The sequence below is a fragment of the Littorina saxatilis genome, linkage group LG16 (assembly GCF_037325665.1).
Source record: "Littorina saxatilis isolate snail1 linkage group LG16, US_GU_Lsax_2.0, whole genome shotgun sequence".
Classification (NCBI taxonomy): domain Eukaryota; kingdom Metazoa; phylum Mollusca; class Gastropoda; order Littorinimorpha; family Littorinidae; genus Littorina; species Littorina saxatilis.
Window position 1 is genome coordinate 32,811,587 of NC_090260.1, and position 19,845 is coordinate 32,831,431.

At 36.7% G+C, this 19,845-nt stretch overlaps 1 protein-coding gene across 1 annotated transcript in view; it reads right to left on the reverse strand.

The window, feature by feature from the left end:
* LOC138950866 (uncharacterized) overlaps positions 1-19,845 on the reverse strand; it is a gene marked incomplete in the record, with an annotated part of 55,404 nt that overhangs the window by 2,831 nt on the left and 32,728 nt on the right. Inside the window, 7 exon segments of the mRNA XM_070322576.1 lie at positions 908-1,237; positions 2,371-2,459; positions 3,235-3,330; positions 17,152-17,277; positions 17,758-17,843; positions 18,756-18,872; positions 19,390-19,497. Coding sequence (XP_070178677.1) covers positions 1,093-1,237; positions 2,371-2,459; positions 3,235-3,330; positions 17,152-17,277; positions 17,758-17,843; positions 18,756-18,872; positions 19,390-19,497 — 767 coding nt within the window.

Here is a 19,845-nt window from a genome sequence, read left to right on the forward strand (position 1 = left end):
AAAATGAAGTTTAAAAAATAATGACTGCTCCCCCAAGCATGCGTGATCCAAAGTTCTTGCACCATGTGGAAGTGGTTTACTAATACCACTAACTGAGCTATCAGTTTCTCCCCTGAGTGTGTTTTATTGCAACTGCACCTAGTAACACCACTGACAATATTTACAAACATACCCTTACCTGCTTCGCTTCCAAAGGCTTGTAAATGGTCCACAGCTCACAGTGCCGGCTTTCTCTGCATTCAAGTTATGGAGGGTAAAGGGAAGGAGCTCTCAGCGAATATAAAGATGGATAGCAAGGGGGGAAACCAATGTTTTCCACCAAACTTGTGTGATGGTAACACCACTGACATGAAACCGTGGGACAATGATTTTTTCATCTTCAGTTTATTTTTTCTGTCATTCTGTTGGCAGAAAGGGGTAAATAGAATTTGAAATGTAAAGTTCATGGATAAATAACCTTAAAAATAATTTTTCTGGACAGCCTGAATTTTTTTTCAAGAATTTTATGGACAGTTCAAGTTTACCATGTTTTACGTGGGACAGCTATTTTTAGCCACCCACTCGATATTGTATGGACAATAGTAATAATCAAAAGCAATATTTGATAAAAAAAAGTTAGACCCCACTTCTTGTACAATGGTTGCTCTTTACGATAAAACAATTTGCATCGAGAAATACTGATACGTTTATTGGTAAGATTTTATGAAAGTACAGGGACAAGAAAATTCTTACTTTTTTGAAAACCACCCATATAAGGCCCTAGCTGGTCTGCACATAATTTGACCTGGAAGATTGGAATAATCTCCATCCTTTATAACCCACTAGGTGCAGCCTGAATTTAAACCATAAATCTTAAAGCAAACCATGAACCTAATCAAACGAAAGTCCTTACTACGGATAATTACACCTGTCAGTTGAAAAAGCTTAACAAATACAGATCACAGTGTTCATTGGTATGCAAGTCTTAGTACGATTTACATATCACATTTCCTTCTCATAACCTTCAACCCACCAAGCGACATAACCTAATCCTACAGACCGAGCTATCATTTGATAATGTCAGTACAGGTCACAGCTCCGTGACCCTTTCCTTTACCAAATGCGACCATCAGCATAGGCAGGGTGTGCGAGGCGGTAGGCATGTCGTTTCCAGGTTTCTTCAGCATTTTGCTGAATCAGCTGTCGGTGAGCTCTGTCCTCTGCTGCGCGTGCTTGCTGCCTTGCCGCCACCTCTTGTCTGTGTAAAATATCAAAAAGGTACATAAAGCGTTTACAGTCTGAACAAACTATTCAAACATGGTACTTACTAAGATTTGTTGTGAAGCCTGGAGAGCACAGAAATATTCTGTGGATCGCACTATATAAGCGTTTACTATTATTATTTGCATTAAAAAGACAGGCACTGTGTTTACCCTTCCTGAGCCTACTAGAACATGAACACATGCAGAAAAATGTGCATTTAAGGTATACACGCACAAGCATACACACACTGACACACGTAAATACACACACACAAATGCACGCATCAACATGTGCCCATGAACACACACATAAACACAAACACAGTACGTTACTTAGTTTCTCACAGCTTCTTGACAATTTAAAGCTATACCTACTATCGAGACCAAAAACCCAGATCCAGTTCCTCTTTACATGTATGTCACATGCACAAAGTAGATGAGAAAACAAAACTTACATATTTACAGAAGACAGAACAAATCTAAAAGATGTATCTCAAACAGCACTACAAACTATACCGAGAGGCATAAATTCCGCAAACGGAACTTTAAAAAATCACAAAAAATCAACTCAGTGGTGAATGTTTTCAATGTTTGAATATTTTATTTATTGGCCATTTTAGTGTTTATAAACCTTCGCTTAATTGATTTTGAATAGAACATCATGAAATGACAATTTTTCAAAAAAAGTGACTGAGTCCAAGCGCAATGATTTCGGAAAACGTTCAGTGTTCATCACGTTCAATGCTTTGGCCAGCTTTAAGCATCCCAATCGCTTGCTGTCTCTCTCCTTCATCAAGTCGTGGCATGATTGCGATATCTGATACAGCCAAACAGCCAGTTGCATTTCATAGGGCCATACACTATCTTTTTTACGTTATTGTCTCCCGTTCAGCCCATTGTCTTTATTAGCACAGTGAGCTGTGGCTGGATCAGCAATACTGCAAAGCGCACCCGACAGCGTGAAACATTTGCTCCAACACTGAAGATGTCAACTACAAATTACAGGTTCAATCTGATTTTCGCTTGGGAGCAAAATCGTTCAATGCACTATTTGCAGAATTTATGCCTTTCAGTATATATAAACACGAGTACACTTCCAGGTCCCACTGCATCAAAAACATCTCTGTACCTTGCTTTGGCGGAGGCATCAGAGGACCCACTCTCCTCAATAGTGACCTTTATTCTGGACACTGTGAAGGCCGTCCCAAACACCTGTGCCTGCAGAAGGAATCATGACGGCACAGTATTAGCCAAGGCTTTGCATTTTGACAACTGGGTGAAACAGTATTATTGAAACAAAAACAACTACAATAACAGCAACATAAACAACTAATGCAAAACATCCTTTCAGAAATAGGAGCAACTGGTTTAAAACATCTGTTTACACACATGCAAATTGCACTTTTTTAGACAATTAATACTTTTGTATTAAAACATTTTGTTTTCAGGAGAAAAAAAACAACAACAATTACTCAAAGCCTGGAGTATAAAAATAATACTTTGTTTTATTTGTTCTGCGTTCAGCCTTTCCACAAACACCTAATTAATGTTTTGAACGAGTGGGCTTTTACTGAATGCATGGTCACTTTAGGCAGTCATGTTCTACTTTCGGGGGATGTATACTGAGTATTTTCATTTTTCTGTTATCCACCATTAACTAACTCTGACATGGATGACAGAATCTTTTGCAAGTGTAAACTGGTCTTGTGCTTGGATGGATGCGTGTACAACAAAAAGGGATAAGCGCTAGTGGGGATTGCACATAAGTTGACCTGGGACAAAGAAAAAATCTGCACCCTTAACCCCTCAGGAACTGCCGGGATTTGAACTGTATAAACCATCCACATCAAAGGATACTTATCGTATTAAAAAAGAAATTAAAATGTAAATGAACAAAAAAACTAAAATAAGTAAAGGCAGACATGCATCTCAACCACTAAGTTATTGCGCCTGTCTGTTTGGACAATAGAAAAGCTGGATTAAATTCACTTACTGCTCCGCTGTGGTAGAAAGTCATTGCCCTGTCGACGGACGCCTCGTCACTGAACAGTACCCATGCACAGCCGGTGTTGTTCTTCGTAACTGGGTCCTTTTCAGGGAAAAAAACCCACACCACATCAACAATTACTCAAAGCCTTGCAGAGTATAAAAAGCGCCAACTTAAAGTGACCAACTGTGGTAGAAAGTCATTGCTCTGACCCCTGTCGGGGGACGCCTCGTCGCTGAACAGCACCCATGCACAGCTGGTGTTGTTCTTTGTCACTGGGTCCTATACATTTTCATGGGGAAAAAAAACAACAAAAACTACCCAAAGCCTTCAGTATAACAAGTGTTTATAACTTGAAGTGACAGACATTTCAAGATAGAACAAACAGCCTGTAACAAACAATAAAATACATTTAAATAATCATTTCAAAATAAAAATAAAAAATCCACAAAAAAACACACACACCGTCACAACAGAGCTAAAGATTACACTAGAAAATAAGGTGTTTTTTTTTCGCTAACTGCTACTTGTTATTTATCAAAACGATTTTAAAGAGACTACCAAATACACACAACTCCTAGCTTGATCATAGCTTAATTTCAGACATTGTATGTGAAATATATATTATAGTACAATCAAACCTGCCTATAATGACCATTCAAAGAACTGACCAAATGTGGTCATGATAGCCATGCAGGTGGTTGGTATAGAAAAGTGAATTACACAGAGATTAGACTCTTCTGGGATCCTTTTGGTAGATCGTTGTGGGCAGGTGGGGAATATGAAGAGGTTGTCACCAAGGTAGGTTTAACTATTACATGCACACACATACATGCATACATGCACGCACACAAACACACGCATGCACACACACAGACAGACAGACAGATCGACAGACACACACACACAAGACTCATGCACCACACACACACACACACACACACACACACACACACACACAAACACAAACACAACAAACACTCAAAATAGTACATAACAGTAGCAGAGAAATTTAAGACAAAACAACCGGATGAAAAGACAAAACAACCGGATGAAAAGACTAAACAACAGGATGAAAAGACTAAACAACAGGATGAAAAGACTAAACAACAGGATGAAAAGACAAAACAACAGGATGAAAAGACTAAACAACAGGATGAAAAGACTAAACAACAGGATGAAAAGACTAAACAACAGGATGAAAAGACTAAACAACAGGATGAAAAGACAAAACAACAGGATGAAAAGACAAAACAACAGGATGAAAAGACTAAACAACAGGATGAAAAGACTACACAACAGGATGAAAAGACTACACAACAGGATGAAAAGACTACACAACAGGATGAAAAGACTACACAACAGGATGAAAAGACTACACAACAGGATGAAAAGACTACACAACAGGATGAAAAGACTACACAACAGGATGAAAAGACTACACAACAGGATGAAAAGACTACACAACAGGATGAAAAGACAAAACAACAGGATGAAAAGACAAAACAACAGGATGAAAAGACAAAACAACAGGATGAAAAGACTAAACAACAGGATGAAAAGACTAAACAACAGGATGAAAAGACTAAACAACAGGATGAAAAGACTACACAACAGGATGAAAAGACTAAACAACCGGATGAAAAGACTAAACAACAGGATGAAAAGACTAAACAACAGGATGAAAAGACTAAACAACAGGATGAAAAGACTAAACAACCGGATGAAAAGACAAAACAACCGGATGAAAAGACAAAACAACAGGATGAAAAGACAAAACAACAGGTTGAAAAGACTAAACAACCGGATGAAAAGACAAAACAACAGGATGAAAAGACTAAACAACCGGATGAAAAGACAAAACAACAGGATGAAAAGACAAAACAACAGGATGAAAAGACAAAACAACAGGATGAAAAGACTAAACAACAGGATGAAAAGACTAAACAACCGGATGAAAAGACAAAACAACAGGATGAAAAGACAAAACAACAGGATGAAAAGACAAAACAACCGGATGAAAAGACAAAACAACCGGATGAAAAGACTAAACAACAGGATGAAAAGACTAAACAACAGGATGAAAAGACTAAACAACAGGATGAAAAGACTAAACAACCGGATGAAAAGACAAAACAACAGGATGAAAAGACTAAACAACCGGATGAAAAGACAAAACAACAGGATGAAAAGACAAAACAACAGGATGAAAAGACAAAACAACAGGATGAAAAGACAAAACAACAGGATGAAAAGACTAAACAACAGGATGAAAAGACTAAACAACAGGATGAAAAGACTAAACAACAGGATGAAAAGACAAAACAACAGGATGAAAAGACTAAACAACAGGATGAAAAGACTAAACAACAGGATGAAAAGACAAAACAACAGGATGAAAAGACTAAACAACAGGATGAAAAGACTAAACAACAGGATGAAAAGACTAAACAACAGGATGAAAAGACAAAACAACAGGATGAAAAGACTAAACAACAGGATGAAAAGACTAAACAACAGGATGAAAAGACAAAACAACAGGATGAAAAGACAAAACATTTCAGGATGAAAAGACTAAACAACCGGATGAAAAGACAAAACATTTCAGGATGAAAAGACTACACAACAGGATGAAAAGACTAAACAACAGGATGAAAAGACAAAACAACCGGATGAAAAGACTAAACAACAGGATGAAAAGACTAAACAACAGGATGAAAAGACTAAACAACAAGATGAAAAGACTACACAACAGGATGAAAAGACAAAACAACCGGATGAAAAGACAAAACAACAGGATGAAAAGACTAAACAACAGGATGAAAAGACTACACAACAGGATGAAAAGACAAAACAACAGGATGAAAAGACTAAACAACAAGATGAAAAGACTACACAACAGGATGAAAAGACAAAACAACAGGATGAAAAGACTAAACAACAGGATGAAAAGACTAAACAACAGGATGAAAAGACAAAACAACAGGATGAAAAGACAAAACATTCAGGATGAAAAGACTAAACAACTGGATGAAAAGACAAAACATTTCAGGATGAAAAGACTACACAACAGGATGAAAAGACTAAACAACAGGATGAAAAGACAAAACAACCGGATGAAAAGACTAAACAACAGGATGAAAAGACTAAACAACAGGATGAAAAGACTAAACAACAAGATGAAAAGACTACACAACAGGATGAAAAGACAAAACAACCGGATGAAAAGACAAAACAACCGGATGAAAAGACAAAACAACAGGATGAAAAGACAAAACAACCGGATGAAAAGACTAAACAACCGGATGAAAAGACAAAACAACCGGATGAAAAGACAAAACAACAGGATGAAAAGACAAAACAACCGGATGAAAAGACAAAACAACCGGATGAAAAGACAAAACAACAGGATGAAAAGACAAAACAACCGGATGAAAAGACTAAACAACCGGATGAAAAGACAAAACAACCGGATGAAAAGACAAAACAACCGGATGAAAAGACAAAACAACAGGATGAAAAGACTAAACAACAGGATGAAAAGACTAAACAACAGGATGAAAAGACTAAACAACAGGATGAAAAGACTACACAACAGGATGAAAAGACTACACAACAGGATGAAAAGACTACACAACAGGATGAAAAGACTACACAACAGGATGAAAAGACTACACAACAGGATGAAAAGACTACACAACAGGATGAAAAGACTACACAACAGGATGAAAAGACTACACAACAGGATGAAAAGACTACACAACAGGATGAAAAGACAAAACAACAGGATGAAAAGACAAAACAACAGGATGAAAAGACAAAACAACAGGATGAAAAGACTAAACAACAGGATGAAAAGACTAAACAACAGGATGAAAAGACTAAACAACAGGATGAAAAGACTACACAACAGGATGAAAAGACTAAACAACCGGATGAAAAGACAAAACAACAGGATGAAAAGACAAAACAACAGGATGAAAAGACTAAACAACAGGATGAAAAGACAAAACAACAGGATGAAAAGACTAAACAACAGGATGAAAAGACAAAACAACAGGATGAAAAGACAAAACAACAGGATGAAAAGACTAAACAACCGGATGAAAAGACAAAACAACCGGATGAAAAGACAAAACAACAGGATGAAAAGACAAAACAACAGGATGAAAAGACAAAACAACAGGATGAAAAGACTAAACAACCGGATGAAAAGACAAAACAACCGGATGAAAAGACAAAACAACAGGATGAAAAGACTACACAACAGGATGAAAAGACTACACAACAGGATGAAAAGACTACACAACAGGATGAAAAGACTACACAACAGGATGAAAAGACTACACAACAGGATGAAAAGACTACACAACAGGATGAAAAGACTAAACAACAGGATGAAAAGACTACACAACAGGATGAAAAGACAAAACAACAGGATGAAAAGACAAAACAACAGGATGAAAAGACAAAACAACAGGATGAAAAGACTAAACAACAGGATGAAAAGACTAAACAACAGGATGAAAAGACTAAACAACAGGATGAAAAGACTAAACAACAGGATGAAAAGACTAAACAACCGGATGAAAAGACAAAACAACAGGATGAAAAGACAAAACAACAGGATGAAAAGACTAAACAACAGGATGAAAAGACAAAACAACAGGATGAAAAGACTAAACAACAGGATGAAAAGACAAAACAACAGGATGAAAAGACAAAACAACAGGATGAAAAGACTAAACAACCGGATGAAAAGACAAAACAACCGGATGAAAAGACAAAACAACAGGATGAAAAGACAAAACAACAGGATGAAAAGACAAAACAACAGGATGAAAAGACTAAACAACCGGATGAAAAGACAAAACAACCGGATGAAAAGACAAAACAACAGGATGAAAAGACTACACAACAGGATGAAAAGACAAAACAACAGGATGAAAAGACAAAACAACAGGATGAAAAGACTAAACAACCGGATGAAAAGACAAAACAACCGGATGAAAAGACAAAACAACAGGATGAAAAGACAAAACAACAGGTTGAAAAGACTAAACAACCGGATGAAAAGACAAAACAACAGGATGAAAAGACTAAACAACCGGATGAAAAGACAAAACAACAGGATGAAAAGACAAAACAACAGGATGAAAAGACAAAACAACAGGATAAAAAGACTAAACAACAGGATGAAAAGACTAAACAACAGGATGAAAAGACTAAACAACCGGATGAAAAGACTACACAACAGGATGAAAAGACAAAACAACAGGATGAAAAGACAAAACAACAGGATGAAAAGACTACACAACAGGATGAAAAGACTACACAACAGGATGAAAAGACAAAACAACAGGATGAAAAGACAAAACAACAGGATGAAAAGACAAAACAACCGGATGAAAAGACTAAACAACAGGATGAAAAGACTAAACAACAGGATGAAAAGACTACACAACAGGATGAAAAGACTAAACAACAGGATGAAAAGACAAAACAACAGGATGAAAAGACAAAACAACAGGATGAAAAGACAAAACAACAGGATGAAAAGACTAAACAACAGGATGAAAAGACTAAACAACAGGATGAAAAGACTAAACAACCGGATGAAAAGACAAAACAACAGGATGAAAAGACAAAACAACAGGATGAAAAGACAAAACAACAGGATGAAAAGACAAAACAACAGGATGAAAAGACAAAACAACAGGATGAAAAGACTAAACAACAGGATGAAAAGACAAAACAACAGGATGAAAAGACTAAACAACCGGATGAAAAGACAAAACAACAGGATGAAAAGACTAAACAACCGGATGAAAAGACAAAACAACAGGATGAAAAGACAAAACAACAGGATGAAAAGACAAAACAACAGGATGAAAAGACTAAACAACAGAATGAAAAGACTAAACAACAGGATGAAAAGACAAAACAACAGGATGAAAAGACAAAACAACAGGATGAAAAGACTAAACAACAGGATGAAAAGACAAAACAACAGGATGAAAAGACAAAACAACCGGATGAAAAGACAAAACAACCGGATGAAAAGACAAAACAACCGGATGAAAAGACAAAACAACAGGATGAAAAGACAAAACATTTCAGGATGAAAAGACTAAACAACCGGATGAAAAGACAAAACATTTCAGGATGAAAAGACTACACAACAGGATGAAAAGACTAAACAACAGGATGAAAAGACAAAACAACAGGATGAAAAGACAAAACATTTCAGGATGAAAAGACTACACAACAGGATGAAAAGACTAAACAACAGGATGAAAAGACAAAACAACAGGATGAAAAGACAAAACATTTCAGGATGAAAAGACTAAACAACCGGATGAAAAGACAAAACATTTCAGGATGAAAAGACTACACAACAGGATGAAAAGACAAAACAACAGGATGAAAAGACAAAACAACAGGATGAAAAGACAAAACAACAGGATGAAAAGACAAAACAACCGGATGAAAAGACAAAACAACCGGATGAAAAGACAAAACAACCGGATGAAAAGACAAAACAACAGGATGAAAAGACAAAACATTTCAGGATGAAAAGACTAAACAACCGGATGAAAAGACAAAACATTTCAGGATGAAAAGACTACACAACAGGATGAAAAGACTAAACAACAGGATGAAAAGACAAAACAACCGGATGAAAAGACAAAACATTTCAGGATGAAAAGACTAAACAACAGGATGAAAAGACAAAACAACAGGATGAAAAGACAAAACAACAGGATGAAAAGACAAAACAACCGGATGAAAAGACAAAACAACCGGATGAAAAGACAAAACATTTCAGGATGAAAAGACAAAACAACAGGATGAAAAGACTAAACAACCGGATGAAAAGACTACACAACAGGATGAAAAGACTAAACAACAGGATGAAAAGACTAAACAACAGGATGAAAAGACTAAACAACAGGATGAAAAGACTAAACAACAGGATGAAAAGACTACACAACAGGATGAAAAGACTAAACAACAGGATGAAAAGACAAAACAACAGGATGAAAAGACAAAACAACAGGATGAAAAGACAAAACAACAGGATGAAAAGACTACACAACAGGATGAAAAGACTAAACAACAGGATGAAAAGACTAAACAACAGGATTAAAAGACAAAACAACAGGATGAAAAGACTAAACAACAGGATGAAAAGACTAAACAACAGGATGAAAAGACTAAACAACAGGATGAAAAGACTAAACAACAGGATGAAAAGACTAAACAACAGGATGAAAAGACTACACAACAGGATGAAAAGACAAAACAACAGGATGAAAAGACAAAACAACAGGATGAAAAGACAAAACAACAGGATGAAAAGACAAAACAACAGGATGAAAAGACTACACAACAGGATGAAAAGACTAAACAACAGGATGAAAAAACTAAACAACAGGATGAAAAGACTAAACAACAGGATGAAAAGACTAAACAACAGGATGAAAAGACTACACAACAGGATGAAAAGACTACACAACAGGATGAAAAGACAAAACAACAGGATGAAAAGACTAAACAACAGGATGAAAAGACAAAACAACAGGATGAAAAGACTAAACAACAGGATGAAAAGACAAAACAACAGGATGAAAAGACAAAACATTTCAGGATGAAAAGACAAAACAACAGGATGAAAAGACAAAACAACAGGATGAAAAGACTAAACAACAGGATGAAAAGACAAAACAACAGGATGAAAAGACTAAACAACAGGATGAAAAGACAAAACAACAGGATGAAAAGACTAAACAACAGGATGAAAAGACTAAACAACAGGATGAAAAGACTAAACAACAGGATGAAAAGACAAAACAACAGGATGAAAAGACTAAACAACAGGATGAAACGACTAAACAACAGGATGAAAAGACTAAACAACAGGATGAAAAGACTAAACAACAGGATGAAAAGACAAAACAACAGGATGAAAAGACAAAACAACAGGATGAAAAGACAAAACAACAGGATGAAAAGACAAAACAACAGGATGAAAAGACAAAACATTTCAGGATGAAAAGACTAAACAACAGGATGAAAAGACTAAACAACAGGATGAAAAGACAAAACAACAGGATGAAAAGACAAAACAACAGGATGAAAAGACAAAACAACAGGATGAAAAGACAAAACAACAGGATGAAAAGACAAAACATTCAGGATGAAAAGACAAAACAACAGGATGAAAAGACAAAACAACAGGATGAAAAGACAAAACAACAGGATGAAAAGACTACACAACAGGATGAAAAGACTAAACAACAGGATGAAAAGACTAAACAACAGGATGAAAAGACTAAACAACAGGATGAAAAGACTAAACAACAGGATGAAAAGACTACACAACAGGATGAAAAGACTACACAACAGGATGAAAAGACAAAACAACAGGATGAAAAGACTAAACAACAGGATGAAAAGACAAAACAACAGGATGAAAAGACTAAACAACAGGATGAAAAGACAAAACAACAGGATGAAAAGACAAAACATTTCAGGATGAAAAGACAAAACAACAGGATGAAAAGACAAAACAACAGGATGAAAAGACTAAACAACAGGATGAAAAGACAAAACAACAGGATGAAAAGACTAAACAACAGGATGAAAAGACAAAACAACAGGATGAAAAGACTAAACAACAGGATGAAAAGACTAAACAACAGGATGAAAAGACTAAACAACAGGATGAAAAGACAAAACAACCGGATGAAAAGACTAAACAACAGGATGAAAAGACTAAACAACAGGATGAAAAGACTAAACAACAGGATGAAAAGACTAAACAACAGGATGAAAAGACAAAACAACAGGATGAAAAGACAAAACAACAGGATGAAAAGACAAAACAACAGGATGAAAAGACAAAACAACAGGATGAAAAGACAAAACATTCAGGATGAAAAGACTAAACAACAGGATGAAAAGACTAAACAACAGGATGAAAAGACAAAACAACAGGATGAAAAGACAAAACAACAGGATGAAAAGACAAAACAACAGGATGAAAAGACTAAACAACAGGATGAAAAGACAAAACAACAGGATGAAAAGACTAAACAACAGGATGAAAAGACAAAACAACAGGATGAAAAGACAAAACAACAGGATGAAAAGACAAAACATTTCAGGATGAAAAGACTAAACAACAGGATGAAAAGACAAAACAACAGGATGAAAAGACAAAACAACAGGATGAAAAGACTAAACAACAGGATGAAAAGACAAAACAACAGGATGAAAAGACTAAACAACAGGATGAAAAGACAAAACAACAGGATGAAAAGACAAAACAACAGGATGAAAAGACAAAACAACAGGATGAAAAGACTAAACAACAGGATGAAAAGACAAAACAACAGGATGAAAAGACTAAACAACAGGATGAAAAGACTAAACAACAGGATGAAAAGACTAAACAACAGGATGAAAAGACTAAACAACAGGATGAAAAGACAAAACAACAGGATGAAAAGACAAAACAACAGGATGAAAAGACTACACAACAGGATGAAAAGACAAAACAACAGGATGAAAAGACAAAACATTTCAGGATGAAAAGACTACACAACAGGATGAAAAGACAAAACAACAGGATGAAAAGACTAAACAACAGGATGAAAAGACTAAACAACAGGATGAAAAGACAAAACAACCGGATGAAAAGACTAAACAACAGGATGAAAAGACTAAACAACAGGATGAAAAGACTAAACAACAGGATGAAAAGACAAAACAACAGGATGAAAAGACTAAACAACAGGATGAAAAGACAAAACAACAGGATGAAAAGACAAAACAACAGGATGAAAAGACAAAACAACAGGATGAAAAGACTAAACAACAGGATGAAAAGACTAAACAACAGGATGAAAAGACTAAACAACAGGATGAAAAGACAAAACAACCGGATGAAAAGACTAAACAACAGGATGAAAAGACTACACAACAGGATGAAAAGACAAAACAACAGGATGAAAAGACTAAACAACAGGATGAAAAGACTAAACAACAGGATGAAAAGACAAAACAACAGGATGAAAAGACTAAACAACCGGATGAAAAGACTAAACAACAGGATGAAAAGACAAAACAACCGGATGAAAAGACAAAACAACAGGATGAAAAGACTAAACAACAGGATGAAAAGACAAAACAACCGGATGAAAAGACTAAACAACAGGATGAAAAGACTAAACAACAGGATGAAAAGACTAAACAACAGGATGAAAAGACAAAACAACAGGATGAAAAGACTAAACAACAGGATGAAAAGACAAAACAACAGGATGAAAAGACTAAACAACAGGATGAAAAGACAAAACAACAGGATGAAAAGACTAAACAACAGGATGAAAAGACTAAACAACAGGATGAAAAGACTAAACAACAGGATGAAAAGACAAAACAACAGGATGAAAAGACTAAACAACAGGATGAAAAGACAAAACAACAGGATGAAAAGACTAAACAACAGGATGAAAAGACAAAACAACAGGATGAAAAGACTAAACAACAGGATGAAAAGACTAAACAACAGGATGAAAAGACAAAACAACAGGATGAAAAGACTAAACAACAGGATGAAAAGACTAAACAACAGGATGAAAAGACAAAACAACAGGATGAAAAGACTAAACAACAGGATGAAAAGACTAAACAACAGGATGAAAAGACAAAACAACAGGATGAAAAGACTAAACAACAGGATGAAAAGACTAAACAACAGGATGAAAAGACTAAACAACAGGATGAAAAGACAAAACAACAGGATGAAAAGACTAAACAACAGGATGAAAAGACTAAACAACAGGATGAAAAGACAAAACAACAGGATGAAAAGACAAAACAACAGGATGAAAAGACTAAACAACAGGATGAAAAGACTAAACAACAGGATGAAAAGACTAAACAACAGGATGAAAAGACAAAACAACCGGATGAAAAGACTAAACAACAGGATGAAAAGACTACACAACAGGATGAAAAGACTAAACAACAGGATGAAAAGACTAAACAACAGGATGAAAAGACTACACAACAGGATGAAAAGACTAAACAACAGGATGAAAAGACTACACAACAGGATGAAAAGACTACACAACAGGATGAAAAGACAAAACAACCGGATGAAAAGACTAAACAACAGGATGAAAAGACTACACAACAGGATGAAAAGACTACACAACAGGATGAAAAGACTAAACAACAGGATGAAAAGACAAAACAACAGGATGAAAAGACTAAACAACAGGATGAAAAGACTAAACAACAGGATGAAAAGACTAAACAACAGGATGAAAAGACTAAACAACCGGATGAAAAGACTAAACAACAGGATGAAAAGACTAAACAACCGGATGAAAAAACTAAACAACAGGATGAAAAGACTAAACAACCGGATGAAAAAACTAAACAACAGGATGAAAAGACTAAACAACAGGATGAAAAGACAAAACAACAGGATGAAAAGACTAAACAACAGGATGAAAGACTAAACAACAGGATGAAAAGACTAAACAACAGGATGAAAAGACTAAACAACAGGATGAAAAGACTAAACAACAGGATGAAAAGACAAAACAACAGGATGAAAAGACTAAACAACCGGATGAAATAACTAAATAACAGGATGAAAAGACTAAACAACCGGATGAAAAGACTAAACAACAGGATGAAAAGACTAAACAACAGGATGAAAAGACTAAACAACAGGATGAAAAGACTACACAACAGGATGAAAAGACAAAACAACAGGATGAAAAGACTACACAACAGGATGAAAAGACTACACAACAGGATGAAAAGACAAAACAACAGGATGAAAAGACAAAACAACAGGATGAAAAGACAAAACAACAGGATGAAAAGACTAAACAACAGGATGAAAAGACAAAACAACAGTATGAAAAGACTAAACAACAGGATGAAAAGACTAAACAACAGGATGAAAAGACTAAACAACAGGATGAAAAGACTAAACAACAGGATGAAAAGACTAAACAACAGGATGAAAAGACTAAACAACAGGATGAAAAGACTAAACAACAGGATGAAAAGACTAAACAACAGGATGAAAAGACTAAACAACAGGATGAAAAGACTAAACAACAGGATGAAAAGACTAAACAACAGGATGAAAAGACTAAACAACAGGATGAAAAGACAAAACAACAGGATGAAAAGACTAAACAACAGGATGAAAAGACAAAACAACAGGATGAAAAGACTAAACAACAGGATGAAAAGACTAAACAACAGGATGAAAAGACTAAACAACAGGATGAAAAGACTAAACAACAGGATGAAAAGACAAAACAACAGGATGAAAAGACTAAACAACAGGATGAAAAGACTAAACAACAGGATGAAAAGACTAAACAACAGGATGAAAAGACTAAACAACAGGATGAAAAGACTAAACAACAGGATGAAAAGACAAAACAACAGGATGAAAAGACTAAACAACAGGATGAAAAGACTAAACAACAGGATGAAAAGACAAAACAACAGGATGAAAAGACTAAACAACAGGATGAAAAGACTAAACAACAGGATGAAAAGACTAAACAACAGGATGAAAAGACAAAACAACAGGATGAAAAGACTAAACAACAGGATGAAAAGACTAAACAACAGGATGAAAAGACTAAACAACAGGATGAAAAGACTAAACAACAGGATGAAAAGACTAAACAACAGGATGAAAAGACAAAACAACAGGATGAAAAGACTAAACAACAGGATGAAAAGACTAAACAACAGGATGAAAAGACTAAACAACAGGATGAAAAGACTAAACAACAGGATGAAAAGACAAAACAACCGGATGAAAAGACTAAACAACAGGATGAAAAGACTAAACAACAGGATGAAAAGACAAAACAACCGGATGAAAAGACTAAACAACAGGATGAAAAGACTAAACAACAGGATGAAAAGACAAAACAACAGGATGAAAAGACTAAACAACAGGATGAAAAGACTAAACAACAGGATGAAAAGACTAAACAACAGGATGAAAAGACTAAACAACAGGATGAAAAGACTAAACAACAGGATGAAAAGACTAAACAACAGGATGAAAAGACAAAACAACAGGATGAAAAGACTAAACAACAGGATGAAAAGACTAAACAACAGGATGAAAAGACTAAACAACAGGATGAAAAGACTAAACAACAGGATGAAAAGACTAAACAACAGGATGAAAAGACTAAACAACAGGATGAAAAGACAAAACAACAGGATGAAAAGACTAAACAACAGGATGAAAAGACTAAACAACCGGATGAAAAAACTAAACAACAGGATGAAAAGACTAAACAACAGGATGAAAAGACAAAACAACAGGATGAAAAGACTAAACAACAGGATGAAAAGACTAAACAACCGGATGAAAAAACTAAACAACAGGATGAAAAGACTAAACAACCGGATGAAAAAACTAAACAACAGGATGAAAAGACTAAACAACAGGATGAAAAGACTAAACAACAGGATGAAAAGACTAAACAACAGGATGAAAAGACTAAACAACAGGATGAAAAGACTAAACAACAGGATGAAAAGACAAAACAACAGGATGAAAAGACAAAACAACAGGATGAAAAGACAAAACAACAGGATGAAAAGACTAAACAACAGGATGAAAAGACTAAACAACAGGATGAAAAGACTAAACAACAGGATGAAAAGACTAAACAACAGGATGAAAAGACTAAACAACAGGATGAAAAGACAAAACAACAGGATGAAAAGACTAAACAACAGGATGAAAAGACTAAACAACCGGATGAAAAAACTAAACAACAGGATGAAAAGACTAAACAACAGGATGAAAAGACAAAACAACAGGATGGAAAAATAAAAATCTCAGTTTACCTTTTCAAGGAAAACCTCGTCAATGTTGCAGTCAGCCTCACTATCAAAGAGTGCCTCCAGACGCTGACTGGTGGAGTTGCCAGGCAGGTTGCTCAGGTACACACCCTTGCTGCGACTCTCTGCCACCTGTAAAAATAAATCTAAGGTAAGGTAAGGTATTTGGTAAGGTAAGGTAAGGTAAGGTAAGGTAAGGTAAGGCAAGGCAAGGCATTAGCAAGTAAGGTACGTAAGGTTAGGTAAGGTTAGGTTAGGTAAGGCAAGGTTAGGTAAGGTAAGGTAAGGTTAGGTAAGGTAAGGTAAGGTAAGGTAAGGTAAGGTTGGGTAAGGTTAGGTAAGGTAAGGTATTGTAAGGTAAGGTAAGGTAAGGTAAGGTAAAGTAAGGTAAGGTAAGGTAAGGTTAGGTAAGGTAAGGTAAGGTAAGGTAAGGTTAGGTAAGTTTAGGTAAGGTAAGGTTAGGTACAGGAACGTCGAGCTACCATCAATCACTTTTATCACTGTGGTGTCTCCCCTTAAGACAGACAGACAACTTAGCTTTGTCAATGCAGAGATGCTGCTGTGAAGGGAGACTAACTGCGTCACCCTGTCACACAAATATTAAAAACCTACCTGCAGCCAGGATGGAGTGGACTGGTTCTTGTCTGCCCCTGTGATGTGGTTCCAGTCTTTGCTGGATAGAACACATTTTCCGTCCTCTGAAATATTGGATAGATTCAGACTGTCAAGTTGGTTCAAGAGATTGGAAACACAGAAAAATTTGCTCCCCCCCCTCCCCCCCATCTCTCCACCACCACCCCCCCCCCCCCCCATCTCTCCACCACCACCCCCCCCCCCCCACCACCATCCCGTACACCCCCCTGTAATCACCACACACACCCCTCTCACACTTCTCGTGACTCTACCCCTCCCCCCTATATACAAAGACCCAGCCCCTCTCCAACGACTTCAAGACTTCCCTGTTTGGAATATTTTCTCAGCCTTTTTTTCCGGTTCAAAGCAACTGTCAATTTAAATCCTCCGATTTCAAATTCTAAATTCTGATTAGACCCAATTTTCTCAGATTTTCGGGAGTCTTAAAAGGAGGTGAGAGTAAGGAAGGGTGAGTGCACGCTTCCACCATACCCTACACAATTTAGACACACACACACAAATCAATCACAAAAACAAGAATTCTAAACCAAACATTGCGCCACATCGCCTGACTTTCTTTCTTGGACACAAACAATACGGGCGCAGTGGCCTAGTGGATAAGACATCGGCCATTTAATTGGAAGGTCATGAGTTCAAATCCCAACCGCGGCCGCACGCCTGGTGGGTTAAGGGTGGAGATTTTTCGATCTCCCAGGTCAACTAATGTACAGACCTGCTAGTGCCTTATCCCCCTTCGTGTGTACACGTAAGTACAAAACCAAGTGCGCACGGAAAAGATCCTGTAATCCATGTCAGATTTCGGTGGGTTATAGACACACACAAAAAACCAGCATGCTTCCCCCAAAAGCAGCGTATGGCTGCCTAAATGCCGGGGTAAAAACGGTCATACACGTAATAGCCGTAGGAGTTTCAGCCAATGAACGAACAAACAAACAAACAATACAACAGCCACTCACTTTGACCTTGAAGACTGCCACAAATGTCAAAGACGTTCTCCAAGGTGAGGGTCAGAAGACGCTGGCTGGAGCTGTCGGTGACAATGGCAGGACAGTCGAGGAATGGACCCAGCTCGCCTGAAATTACATTGGGTGTGCACGTTAAAGATCCCACGATTGACAAAAGGGTCTTTCCTGGCAAAATTGCTTAGGCACAGTTAATAATTGTCTACCTATACCCGTGTGACTTGGAATAATAGGCCGTGAAAGGTAAATATGCGCCGAAATGGCTGCAATCTACTGGCCGTATAAAATTTCATCTCACACGGCATCACTGCAGAGCGCCTAGAACTGTACCCACGGAATATGCGCGATATAAGACTCATTGATTGAAATTCAGGTAACAATGTTATTGTCTCTTTGATGCTCAATATAGAAGGTTCAAAGAGAAAGTTTGTAACCTTAAAGCTCATTCCTTCTGAAAAAAAGTGTCATCATCAAAGTTCAATCTATCAACAACTGAATTGTGATCATTTAGTTTATATTGCATTTGATAGATGTTTATGTGCACGCACTTACAAACACTCACACACACGCATGCGTGCACGCACAGACACACACACACACAAACACACGAGCACACACATAGGCATACCAGAATGTCCACCCAGGCCACGCATGTTGATGGTCAGGCCATCTGGCAGGGAGGGGAGATCACTGCATCCTTTCTGGATTGTCTCTCCTGTCTTCTTCACAGTGTAGCCTAAAAATGTCAGATGAAAAATGTTAAAATTCTCTTTTAAAAGCACACACACACCAACACCCACACATAAATACACACACACCAACACCCACACATAAATGCATACACAGTCTCAGCATTCACCACAAGCAGCCACACACCCACACTATAACCACTCAGATCAACACCGCCCATACAAATCAGTAATATGCCTACTTGGAGCTATTAAGCAATGCAAACGCAATGTTTTGGTGACACAAAAAGCCAAAGATTGGCTGCCGATTTAGCAGAATGGTAAAGTTTTAGAAGCCTTTACGCATTTACATTTAAAGTCCTGCCGATTATGCAAAATGCTTAAAAATGTTGCTG